Here is a 13,875-nt window from a genome sequence, read left to right on the forward strand (position 1 = left end):
TTGAAAGTAGGTGAGGATTTTTAAGGTTCTTTGCAACAGATTACGTATATACTGAACCTAAATAAGAATATCCACAGCAAACCCTCAAAGTAAGGGGTGAGGCAGGACCTTCACCTGGATCACAATTTTATGCCTAGAAGGTTTCTTAGTGTCTGATAAACAGCAATAAATGAATTAAAAGGGAAAATAACTCTGACCAGAGCTTTTCTCTGGCATTAATGATTGATCAAATTTATTTTGCTCCTCTTCAGGAAAAGTTACCATGTCATTTTTTCAAAAATCTGCATTTTCAGGAAAAACCTGCTGGATGGGGTGAGTTTTCTTGGCCATTGCCTCTGCTAAGCTCCATACAATCCTATTGACACAAAGAGGAATTTGAGCTTCCATTACTCTATTTGGATCCTGTCTTGTAAGGAAGTTCCTTATTAGAGATGTCACCAAATAAAGACTGTCTTGTAAGAAAGGTTCTTTATGGTGCCACCGCCTTAGGTAGTGACTTCTCTGGCAGGACCAGACCGGCAATTTTACATGTATATGTTGAATATTCCCATCCCACATGACTCCAAGTGTCAGGGTGAGGGCTGGGACAGGGTTGCCTTAAACACATGCTTGGGAGTAACTTATTGTCATACTTAGGCTTTGTTCAAACTATCTCCATCCTGGGACCTACACTATTTCAGCCAAATACTTTTCCCCCTGGAGCAGTCCAGTGAATAGAAGCAGTGAGAGAAGGCTGCATGAGGTCCCTACCTACCTCATACAAAGCCACATTGGAGGTTTCATGGGTGGCACCTGTGCTTTTCAAGGAAGCAGAGCGGGTTACGGATTTCAGGCTTCTGTTCTTGACTGCTATGCTGTTTGCATCAGTCAGACTGTCCAAGGTCAGCCTCTGGAAGGCAAGGAAAGCAAGTGCTAGGCAGCTACCACCTTTGGGTGTAAACCTCCACTCCAGCTCTGCCTTGCAGCATGGATTTCTGGGTAAGGAAATAATGGTAGCGTCCCCCAGCAGATCACCAGCTCTCAGTATGAGCCAGAATGGACCAGGAATGGTTCCCAGTACATTTGAATGCAGACACTTTATTTTAGATGGTAAGATGGTTTATCTTTTTGGACATGCCCTATGGCACACCATCCAGCCTCAAGAATAAAGAATAAGCCCTGGCAGCTAGAGGAAGAATTACCAAGGCTACGATTTTACGTCGTCATAAAGGGTCTGACATCTAATCTGAGACTCAAAAGCACTCAACATATGGGAAATTTTCTAATGTGCAGGGGAAAATGACATGAAGAAGTGAAATGACCCTTCCAGAGCTTCATGAGTATGAAAATATCACACAGCAAATCTGTTCTAGAATGTTCCACCAGATTCCTTTCATGAATAGAAGGACTCACCTTTCTATGTAGCTCTGGGTTGATGAAGATGAGGTCATCCAAGGTCAGTATGATCTTGTTCGGACCCCTGAAAAGCTGGTTGTTCAAGATACTCTGCCTGCAAGAGTTGGAGAGTCACAGTTATCAATTTTAGGTAGTGCATTGGGTCTGACCGAGGTAAAGTTCACAGCCCTTACAGTGCTGTGCTTTGCAGTGGTAGCTGAACGGGTGTTGATAACAGACCAGTGCTACAGCTGAGCAGCAGTGTCCTTCTGACATTCCTTCCCCTCAGCAAAGGAGATGGGCGTGGGCAAGATCCTGAGAGGGGACACAATCAGGGCAGCTGACCCAAATTAGTCAAAGGGATATTCCATACCACATGACATCAGCTCAGATATATAAGCTAAGGGAGAGAGGAGGAAGGGGGGCATTTGTGAGTTTTCAATGTTTGCCTTCTGTAGGAACCATTATGCTTGCTGAAGCCCTGCTTCCCAGGAAGTGTCCAAACATTGTTGCTTATGGGAAGTAGAGACTGATCTTTTTCCTCTTCAGCTCTTGCGTGCACAGATCTCCCCTTGTTTCTTTCTTTTTGCTGCAATGAAACTGCTTTGTCTCACCCTGCTGGTCATTCTACAGCTTATTCTCTCCCCTGTCCCAGTGGGAAAGGGAGTGATAGAGCAACTGAGTGGGCATCTGGCACCCAGGTAGCTAGCCAGTTTATACCTCCTCTGAATTCCCCACACCTGGCTTCCCTGCACTATTGGACCCTGCCTGCAGTGCTGCACCCAGCTCTGGGGCCCCTGACTTATGAAGGTCGTGGACCCATTGGAGCAGGTCCAGAGAAGGCCATGAAGATGATCAGGGGGCTGGAGCACCTCTATTATGGAGACAGGTGAGAGAGCTGGGGCTGTTCAGAAGAAGGCTTTGGGGATTCCTTAGAGCACCCTCCAGTGCTACAGGAGAGCTGGAGAGGGACTTTTGACAGGGACATGGAGTGATAGGACAAGGGGTAATGGTTTCCAGCTGAAGGAGTGCAGGTTTAGATTAGATATTAGGAAGCAATTATTTTCTGCAAAGGTGGTGAGGCACTGGCACAGGTTGCCCAGAGAAGCTGTGCCAGCCCCACCCATGGAAGAGTTCAAAGCCAGGTTGAATGGGGCTCTGAGCAGCCTGGTGTAGTTGAAGGTGTCCTTGCCCATGGCAGAGTGGTTGGAATGACATGATCTTTAAGGTCTAAAATGGTGTAGGAGTGGGGATGGGCATTGGTGAAAGCAGTGGACAAATCACCATGCCTTGGCATGGACTTAAATCACAAGTCATGAATAGCAGGATCCCCAGTGTGTCTCCAGCACAGACATGCTTGGGACAGAAAATGCGAGTCGAGGAGCATCAATGAATTACCTATTTCAACATGGATAGCAACAAAAGATATCATCTCACAGGGTCTCATCACAAATAGACAACTGGATTTAATCTGCTTACAGATATTAATCAGATGTGTATGTAAGCCATATTTTGTTTTGCTCGCTTTTATTTGTCATATCCCAAATCATTCTCTGTTAGGAGACAAAACCAAGTTTTATTAGTCTAGCTGGTCTGGTCATAAGCAAACCACATTTAGGCACATCAGCCTTTCTTAGAGACTGAAGCTGAACTGTAGTTAATTTATAAGAGCTGCCTGGACACAAGTTGCCATCTAAACATGCTGTCTGAGTGTCTATGTTGTAGCATGGTGCATTTTGAAACAGAGCAAGATGTACCCTTGTAATGGTCACAGGTTTATACAGAGGGAAAAGCTGCAAGGGATGAGCAGTATGGTGCACGTGACACCACACCTCATCATTTTGATCCCATTGCTTCAATGGACATCAGGGTGTAACAGAGCACAAAGCAGCAGTATCTACTAAACAGTCAACACCTCTCAACCAGGAGCAGAGAAGGGAAGGGAAAGCTCCCCCGTTGCCCTCAGTGTCACTTCTTTTGCTTAAGGAACTTTGTTAACACTACAGCAGATGACTGATCTGCACTCTCCTAAGTGTTTCCCTGATGAGGTGGATAATAGGGATTACTTTTGCTGATGCTACTATAGAAGGACACCACCACATAAAACAACCCCAAATCACCACAATTCACTTTTCCTCTCAATGTATCATTCTGGACATTTTAGAAGAGCACAGGCAGCTTCTTGAAGCTGAGAGGAAGCCTTGGCCACATAACCACAGGCTTTACTTGGGATGACATTTCTCTAAACACACTGTCCAAAGCCACCCAACTCATCTTCATGAAAAAAATCATCACTTATGTACCTTTCACAAGTCCATCTGAAAAACCTTGCTTGATAAATCACACCCTCTCCCTAAGCAGGGAGGAAAGCATCCCTGTGCCAAAAGCTAAGCAGAGAGAGTACAGTGACTCATTTAAGGTCATGCAGCAGAGCTAAGACCAGAGCTTCCACATTTCAACTCAGACCATGCTGTGGTTTAAATTTAGTTCCAGACATGCCCCTTCCTAATATAAATCATTGTCTGAGTCATGCTGGACTTTTTCTTCCCTAGCAGATGGCCATACATCTTTTCTCATGATCAAGCCTTCCCAAGCACAGCCTGGTGCTTGTGGAAGAGCTTACAAATAGAGTAGGCAGAAAGATTGTCTTTTATTTACTTAATTGTAGAGGCTGGTGGCCAGGGAACAGAGCAAGGTTTCAAAGAGTGGGTGGATGGAGGCAACCTCATCAGTGTCTGCAGTTGTATCAGAAGCAGCTGTGTGCTGAAAGAGGGGGAACTGTTTGGGGTGTTCCTTGCTGGGTGGCCCTTATATCTGGGTTTGGAGGGATGACTCAGGAGTGGAGACAAAACATATCTCAGAATTATTTGAGGGGCAAAGCTGGAGAGAACACTCTAGGAACTCTGCTCTGCTGAACTCCTTGCTGCTCAGTAAATATGCCTTCTAATTTCAGTCTATTTTCTCTCTAAGTTTGGTCACGTGGATATCAATAATTAGAGACAAATTACTCCAGGGGCTATAGTGACCTTGCCAAGAGCAATCCAGAGCTCCTGGACCAACCAATCAATTCTGGCACATTTCTACCTTGGATATAGAGTTGGGACACAGACATGACATGCAATTATGGGAAATGATTACTTTCCCAGAACACTACTGCCTTTACTCCAAAGACCTCATACCCAGACCAATACATATATAATGGGAATGGCCAGGGAGCTGAACTCCAGTTCAAAACAGGGAGTGAATCAACTTGATAATAAAGATGTATCCTAATATTTGCTTCAAATTCTCTCCAGAGGTATTTTCTTTCTTTTTAGTACATGGAGAAAATACAGAGGGTCAGCCTCACACATTTCATAGGAAACATGATTATATTAAAGACAGAAATTCAGGCAAGAATGATCTGGAGCAAGAAAAATACTTGGTTTCAACCCTCATGTTCTCATAACAGATTCCTGTCTTTGGTTTATATGTCATCCTTTGCACTTCCAAAGTGATAACCACCTTCCTAATGCTTCAGAAACATCCAGCAACAGACTGCTGGAGCAGGGGAAGGGTGTCAGGAGTCCTTCCCCTCAGGAGGAAGGAGCAGCAGAGGCAATGTGGGATGAACTGACTGCAGTCCCCATTCCCTGGCCCCTGTGCCACTGGTGGGAAGGAAGTAGAGAATCTGTGAGTAAGTCAAGCCTGGGAAGAAGACAGAGATGGGAAGAAGGTGTTTTTAAGATTTTATTTTATTTCTCATTATCTTACTCTGATTTGATTGGTAATAAATTTAATTTCCCACATCAAGTCCATTTTGGCTGTTGTGGCAATTGGTGAATGATCCCCTCCGGACCCTATCTTGACCCATGACCTTTTGTTGTATTTTCTCTCCCCTGTCCAGCTGAGGAATGGAGAGATAGAAAACCTTTGGTGGATGCCTGGCATACTGCCAGGCCCAACACACCACAAATGTGAAGAGATATGTGGCTGGAGAGCCAAGAGCAAAATCAGACCTTCTGTGTATGCATAGTCTAAACTGCTGGCTAAAGCACAAGCCTCACACAGAAGCTAAAAGTGGCACCAACTCAAATACGTGTTACAATTCTCACCTGATGAGAGAAGCCAGGCCCACAGCACACAACACCAGGAAAAATAACAGCATTACTCCCAACAAAATGACTGCAGGCTCAATCCCTGTGCAAAGATGGGAAAAGAATCAGTGAATTAGCAAATCATTTTGATTTAGGCAATAATATCAAAAACATCAATATCAAGACATTGGATTACAAAATCAAATACACAACCAGGAGAATGCCGGAAGACAATTTTAATGCAATGTTAGTTTATGAATACACAAATACTTACTAACTTGGCATACATAAAACTTCAGCTATGCTAATTATTTATTTCCATGCACTTTTTTTTCTAAACCAGACTTAGAGCTGTGGACCAGTGGAAAAATAGTTTTTCTTCAAGTAAATAAATAGACTAACAGGGAAGGATTAAGTTTTAGAGGAAGCTTCTGCAAAGTTCAGAACTTTTTAACATTGGGCCCTTTTCTCTTGAGAAATTGAAATGCTGAAAAATCTTTATCTTGTGGTGTCAAACCAACAGCCAGCCAGAGTGAGTCACTGGCCCATCTGGGCTTTTTCATTCTCTGCTGCAGATTTCTAATGCTGAAAAGAGAAGAAGAGTAGGAGCAGTAGAAAGTTGATGTTCTCCTCGACATATCCATCAGCAGAAAATACTGGAGACAGATTCTTTGCTGATGAGTGTGTTTACTAGAGAGCTAAGGGAAGCTGATATGACTGCATAAGCTAAATTCCAGTGGGAACTGTTTGCTGTATCTGTATCTTCTGTTTTCTAATTTTTCTATTTATTCTGTTTGCATCCAGAAATCTATAAACACAAACAAACATGGAGAAATTTGGATTGACGAAAGGTTCACGACTCTATGTTACGCTGGCATCTATCTGCAAGCACCAAGACCTAGAGCTTCCCAGTGAAAGCTGAAGGCATTTTTGAAAATTGGTATGTGTTTCAGGAAAAGTCAGAGCATTTTAGCTGAAATTTCACTGCTTCAGTCTAGGGGTCCAGGCCCTGACTGTCCTCACACAAACACAGGAAGAGGTTGCCCATGAAAGCTGTGGCTGCTCCATCCCTGGCAGTATTCAAAATCAGGCTTCATGGGACTTTAAGCAACCTAGTCTAGTGTGGGATTAGAATAGATGAATGGCCTTGAAAGATCCCTCCCAAGCCATACTATACTTCACAATTAACCAGAAGTGAAAGTAAGCTAATTATGAGCTTATGGGAAAGAGCAAACTTACAGCATGCTTGAGGGAATTTATGGATTTGAGTTAAAGTCATTAGGGGATGCTTTAAGGGAACTGAGGGAGTACATAAAACTTCCTACAGGATCTTTAGGGGAAAGGGCAAACATGGGTAAAAGGAGAGATAGAATGGGTCGGGAATGCTCAAGTATGTGAGAGGATGGGGATGTTGGTCACACGTAACCATGTTGTGCATTTTTTCCAGGCAAACCCCACACTTGATCAGTGCAGTCATTCCCACTTTCTTAACCCCATCTACATATTTTTTTTTCTGGGTAACTGTGCTCTCTGACTGTGTATGATATTTACAGACTTAACATCAACCTAACTAACAGGGAAGATAAGTCCTGGAGTCAGCTCCTGCAGAGACTGAAGGGTTTGAGGGATGGCTATGGGGGAGTTTAGGTTTGGACCATCTACCAGAGGATGCATTTATGAGTCTGAAGGAGTTGACACTGTGAGATCTGGTATCAAGCTTGCAGCCTAATTATGAGATGCATAAGAGCAGCACCAGGCCATTTCTGATGTCCATGTTCCTGCAGTGCTGGTTGTGGGTAGCGGTGCCTGTAAAGACATAACTCTCCTGTATGTGTTACTCTGCCAGTGACTGGCTGTGTCTGCAGTGTGTCTGTGTCTGTGTCTGTGTCCTGGGAACACCAGCTCAGCCCTGCTCCTGGTGAACCTAGAGCAAGGAAGCACAGCAGCCTGACAACTTCACATCCAACACCCCTCCAAGCCTAACTTCATACAAAAGCTAGAGTATGGCTTGTATTTAATTCTAGCCATAAAGTTCAGTCTCTGAAATTCTAGTAATCATAATTACTGTTTAATTGACAGATGCCTAGAGCTTTATGCTTTTGTAAAGGTATGAACATAAAATCTGATCTCTCTAAAAATCAGTGTGATTTTTCCATAGACTGCAATGAAATGCTAAATTGCTACATTGTTCCTAGGGACAGTGCAAAATTAGATATATGATAGCATTGTACTTATCTCTTCTATTGCTTGCCAGTTGCTACAAGATCAGTACATCTCCAGTTTCCATAGAGTGACACTGATTTATGTGTCATCTCATTTATGGCTAAGCCAAGGAGAACGGTTTTCTCAGCTACTGAATGAAATATGCCATAGGTGTGGTTAATTTCATCTGTTTAAGACATATCCTGAAGCAATAGGTGTAAATGCTTAGTATTATAAGTAAATATGTCAAGAGGATGTTAAGTACCCTACCCTGAGATCTTGGCTTCCCTGTGAAATTTAAAACTGCACCATAGTTGCCTCAATTCAAAAACAATAGGTAAATCCAGTGCGCAGTCTGACAAACCTAGGAAGCAGCACAAATATCTCTGAGCCCAGGCCTTTGATTATTACCTCTGTTACCTATAATAACTCAAATGATTTTGAGTAATGATTATCATTTTTTCTTAATGAGATGAACTCTGATGGTCCTTCACTCCTCATTGCTACCTGAATAAAGAAACAGGGGTTAACAGGCAGGATGCTGAGAGCATCTGCTCTTGTGCAGCTCTCTTAGGCTGTCTTCAAGTCAAATCCTCTTAGTGTCCTGTCCCTCAGAAGGACAGAGACACAGTGCTGGGTGGAGCCTCAGTTATATAATGGTTACTATTAATATTGGCAGGTGTTGAGTGTTAGACCCAGAAAACCCTTTCAACACGTAACAGTGGTTACAACCTTATTAGCCCAGGAGAGTAGTGGGATTAATGGCTCTGGAATTGTTGAAAGAATTGTGTAGATGTGATATTTAGTGGTGGGCTTGGTAGTGGTAGGTTAAGGATTCAATGATCCTAGAGGTTTTTTCCAGCCATAATGATTCTATTATTCTATGATCTAACAAGCAATAAGAGAATATTATGGATCGATGGTGTTACCTCTGCATAGGATTCCCATTACAAACAGCATGATGACTGGGCATTTTTATATTAGATCATTGAATTTAGACTTTTCTAGCTGGGGAGTTCTAATTTAAAGGGATAACCACTTGGAGTGAGAGAAAAGATGAAAGAAATGAGAAGCATGAACTCAATGCCATTTCACTCCATTTTTGGTTCTTTTTTTCTTTCTTACCTTCAGCACAGAGAACATCTGGATCAAACCAACAGCTGGAGTCTGGTTTGGGTGGAACTTCATTGGGAAAGTGGATGGCCTGGCCTAGGGACAGCACAGAGCCTGAAGACATGTCCAGCAGGTGGGTTGGGAAAAGCTGGTTCCCATGACCATCTGTGTCCAGTATCACATAGTTGTTCAGCCCCTTCCCATGGCTGTCTGTCTCTACTCGGTGACTAAATCCAGGGAAACTGAAGTTTTTCGTGTGCTCAGCTATGTTGGCTCCTGAGGTTCTGACCCCTTTCCTCCGTGCACTGTCCATAGCCATTGCCATGAAGTAAATGGCATCATAGATTGTTCCAAAGAGTGGAGAAACCTAAAAATACAGGAGAAATTGAGGATAAACTGCCTCTAACCTTCAGTTCGAGAATAGTGGCAAAAATATTTTCCCCCTGGCTAAGTTATGAACTTAAATGGTGAGACACCAGAAAATTAAGGCTTATCGAGTAATGGGTTTGAAGAATCTTAGACCCAATATATGCATGACTTTGAATATCTGTCTTTTCTTATGGTGGAGTCACAAAATGCAATTTCAAAATATTTTTAAAACCACACAAAATTGCATTATTATGGGAAAAGCCAAGATTCTGAGTCTGATGTTTGGCTGAAATTTATCACAAATTTATCCTGTCTCAAAACATTACACTAAAATATCTTCTACAAATAGAAGATCAAAGTCAGAGGGTCCCTACCAAGACAGGAAAAGTGTCATGCCCAAAGAATTGGTGTTCTCTGTCAGAATATTATTTATCCCAAAGATGCAAAAATCCCAGAGCAGAGCCACAGCTAACTTGTTCTGTGAGGTAACAGAGCCCTCTCTATTTGCATTGCTCCCTTCCATGCCAGACTTGATTTAGGAAGCTTTAACACAAATGGTGACTTTTGCAATCACATGATTATTCACAGCTGGTAGGTGAAGAGAGATTATAGCCAGACACCTGTGAGAAAAATGAGGTGTGCTCTTGGAAACCACAGAATCTGACATTTGTGGGATTAATTGATCAGATGTAGATATCCGAAATGAAGAACCTGACACTCAACACAGTTAACCTGGGCTCTCATTAAAGTGAAGGGAAAGAAATTAATGCTTTCAAGATATGATTCATCTCCTTCTAAAGTAGATCCGTACAGATCTGATAAATTATTCCTTAAAAGTACTTGTAATTTTTTGAAATGTCGTAGGGAGATTTGAAGAATAGCTCAGCTGAGTCCTGTATCTCTTCACTAGTATAAGATTCTCCAATTCTTGTAAATGTTCTCAAGGTAAAAACTGATTTGGTTTTTAATAGGATACCGGCAACTTTTAGATAATTGTGCTGACAAAGAGTAACTTTGACTATAGTGCTAAAAAGAATGCAACAGCAATGGTCTTAAATATTTCCCCTAGAAGCATCCAGTATTTCTTTAGTCTGTCTCATCTCCTCAAATTCTCAGTCATATGGACATCTTATTTCATAACAAACTCCATGGACTTCATCCACCTTAAGAGATACCTTTTTAATTCAAGCCCATTGAAGCTAGCACATAGCAACCCAAATCTGAGAGCTTCAGACACAGCCCCTTTTTCTTGAATTCCCATCATGGTCCTACAGTTCAACCAAGTGAGTTATATTGACAGACATCTGGGAAAAATGACCTTTCCAGGTGAGTGCAGAGCACATTAAAATTTCTCTGTATTTTTCTCGAAATGAAAGTGTGCAGGCTGGATTGACTCTTCCTGTACTTTTTCTGTAATTATTGCTATGTTTCCTATTGACAGGTCCCAGCAAAGCCCAAGAGAAAGAATATTTACCTGTGTGGCTTCCAAATCCCTGATTATTTCACCACTTTCTTTAGCTTCCCTGAATGCATCATAGAAAGTCCTTTCTCCAGACTCCAGCGTGATGGTCAGCACAGCATCATAAGCCTCCCGGAGCTTGCTGTCATTATCAAAGACACTGAATGAGTTGTTTTGGTAAGGAAGATTGTACAGCAAAGTGTCATAGGGAACAAAGATGTATCTTCCATCTGCTAGTCCCATTTCCAGAGCTTTTGTGAGTAAGGCGGCCTGTTCCTGCCCTCCGATGAGAGCAGAGTGCATGCACAGCAGTATAACTGGAACACAAGGACAGTGGAGAGTGTTAGTAATCTGCCTGGGGTTTTCAGCACAAAATAGCTCTTTCCTGCCCTCCCCCCACCCTTAAACTACTCTATCAGGTCAGATTCTGATGTTATGTGTTGAGGAAGCTGAGAGTCACACCCATTTTGTTCAACCTCTAGAGGTCTGTAACACCTAATTAAGGAGGTTGTGGGTATTAACCATTTCCGGAGCTGTAAAGAAGGAATAGAGAGAAGTTTTGATGGAAGTGAGGCACAGGTGAAGATGATGGGCATTGTGGTCATTGATGTCATTGACCAAGACTTGAGCTTTCCCTCTCTGTGCCCTGAGCTGACAGACACCACACTGTAAGCAGTGCCCAACCTCCACACGCTCACCCTGCCACCAAATATACAGATTTTAGGTTGACACAACTGGGTTGTGTTTAAACATCGGGTCCATGCTTGACTGTCCCAAAGTCTGTGCCTTTTCTTGCAAAATGTCATGGGGCCAATATCTGGTGGGGAGATCTGAAATACAGGACACAGCATCAAAGCAAGATTTTTGATATTGATATTAATTTTTGATATTCCACAATACAAATCACTTTAATATAAAACCTTCCTATAAACTCCTCTTTACACAAGCCAAGCACAGAAAACCATCTACAAAATTTTTTTTTTTTCAGACAAGCTGGACCCAATCTTTCAGGTTGTGGTAGGTGATTTTGGTCTATATTTATCACATACAAAATGCCCAGCATTCTTTTATGTGAAGCCCTGTCTGCATGAGGATCAGAGATAAAATTCTGCTTGACTTAAATCACTTTAAGTTTTCATTCTCTAAAGTATGTCCATTGGGTAACAATGCAGTCCTACCCTAGGGGAAAAAAAAATAAAAAGGAATGAGACTGAAAGCACTTACTTTTAATGTTATTAACTTCTTTAATCTTGTTCCAGGTGTCTTCAATGCCTTTTTCTCCCTTATGCACAGATGTAACAATGCCTACAGGTAGCCCATGGTTCCTGAGCGCAGTTGCTGACTCCTTGGCTGTGTACATCCAAATATCGTCACTGGATGCAATGATGCCAATATGAGCCCACTTAAAATATTTCATTATTGTAAGCAAAATTTGGGTTGGAGAGGGCAGAGTTCTTGCAAACGCGTTATGGTGGATGGTGGAATCCAGCTTATAATTGATGCACATCCATGAGAAGATAGCTTTATTCCAGTTTTTTCCTAAATGTGCAGCCACCTCACAGAAGCCAGGGTTTAGAGGGCCTATAAAAGCTGAGGAAAGCTTTCCAAAGTCAACAAATCTAACCAGAGCTCTTGGTGTCTCACATTCTTCTTGCAGGATCACATAATCCAGCCGGTGGCCAAGATCTAGTGAAGGGTCTCTGCTTATTCGTCCCACAGCTAACCTGGCAGCCACATGGGGAAAGGCTTTGGAAAAGAAGGGGTCACAGTTCCAGGGTCCAAGCAGTCCAATTTTAAAGACAGAGCAACATGCTGGGGAACAAAGCAGGATTATTCCAAAGAGCAGCCACCAGAGATCCTGGAAAAATGTCTTGAATGAATTTCCAGCATTGAAGTGATGCACTCTGATGTGCCTCGACAGCACCCAGGAGGAGCTGTTGGGACCCCACAGGAGAAATGACATTGTTTCTCAGGTGGGTAGACCTGCACTGAGTTCTTCAGGAAGCCAGGCAGAGCATTACCAGATGCTGGAAGGAAAGCAGATTAAGTTTGCCTTTCACCATATGTGTTTGTTCTGTGCATGTAGGTACAGCTGAGTCAGCCCAAGCTTCACAACAGCTCTCAAGGCACAAGTCTTTGAGGAGCCAAACCCACACACAGACACGTGGACTTTCACCGCGCTGGCCACCTCACCATGCAGAAAAGTGTCCAACCAGTGTCAGACGTGCCATAACCCTTAAATGCACACTGACATAAACATTTTAATATGTTTTGCAGTATACTCTGAAACCAGGCAGTGAAGAATGAGTCTGCTTTGTTTGCAGCAGTAAGCACAACCTATGGATACACCTTGCTTCTGGTTCCTAAGAATGACAGTTTCAAAGTCACACAGACAAACACCCATATAAAAAAAATTAAAAAGTGAAATAACCTAGGCCATCAGCTTCCCTCAAAAATCCTCAGTGGGTTGTGAATATAAATCAGAGCCCATACAAAGACAAAAACTCACACACACGTGTATAGACACACATATTCATATACTTAGGGATACGTATGCATGTGCATACCATTTTAAAACTTCCTGGAAAAATTTTCAAGGGCAACTCAGAGTTTCTTAATTCTGGCAAATTGAAAGGTGGATAAACAGATAATCAGAAAATGAGGGGAAAGGAGTATTATGATTTGAATTTAGATAAAGAACTGCTAAATAACTGTCAGGTCAAAAGCTTTATGTACACTCTTGGCTTAAAATATTCTTGGTTAAATACTAGGAGCCACAGGGTTGTTTGGGGTTTTTTTGAATAACAATTTCCCCCTTCACAGCCAAGTACAGAAATACCAAGGCCATAGCAGGCTCCCCTCCATCTGCAGTGTCACCCCATGGTTTAGAAAACTTTGCTGATCCCAGCAAGTTTGTGCTCTAAAAATAGCAGCCCCCTTATTCCAGCTTACCTGTTCATTACTGGAAAAGTGATTTTATCCTGGATGCTCAGGGACACGCAGCACGGAGCACCGCAGTGCAGCATGTGCTGTAAATGCACCCAGAGCTCCTCTGCCTGATGGAGGGAGACCTCCAGAAGGAGCCACCCACAGCAGAGCAGCCTCTCTCCAGAGTCAATGGCTGTCCTTGGATGTGGGTATCACCATGAGGATAGGCAATGCACAGTCAGCTTCCCCTGCTTTGGGGCCCACCTCCTTCAAATTCTTGTGTGCACAGGCCATGCCAGCTGGGTGGGTGCTCTGGGATTCTCTGTGCCTTGTCAAAAGCTTCCTGTGTCCCTT

The 13,875-nt window shown here is 42.8% G+C and overlaps 1 protein-coding gene across 1 annotated transcript in view; it reads right to left on the minus strand.

The window, feature by feature from the left end:
* The window catches only part of GUCY2F (guanylate cyclase 2F, retinal), a 38,471-nt gene extending 25,915 nt beyond the window's left edge, over positions 1 to 12,556 (minus strand). The window contains exons 1-6 of the mRNA XM_053969807.1: positions 11,818 to 12,556; positions 10,609 to 10,910; positions 8,778 to 9,132; positions 5,469 to 5,553; positions 1,393 to 1,489; positions 755 to 889 (exon numbers count right to left, since the gene is read on the minus strand). Of these exons, the coding sequence (XP_053825782.1) occupies positions 755 to 889; positions 1,393 to 1,489; positions 5,469 to 5,553; positions 8,778 to 9,132; positions 10,609 to 10,910; positions 11,818 to 12,556 (1,713 nt within the window). The remainder of the gene's footprint in view (positions 1 to 754; positions 890 to 1,392; positions 1,490 to 5,468; positions 5,554 to 8,777; positions 9,133 to 10,608; positions 10,911 to 11,817) is intronic.
* Between the last annotated feature and the right edge of the window lie 1,319 nt (positions 12,557 to 13,875).

Source organism: Vidua macroura, chromosome 2 (assembly GCF_024509145.1).
Source record: "Vidua macroura isolate BioBank_ID:100142 chromosome 2, ASM2450914v1, whole genome shotgun sequence".
Taxonomy (NCBI): Eukaryota; Metazoa; Chordata; class Aves; order Passeriformes; family Viduidae; genus Vidua; species Vidua macroura.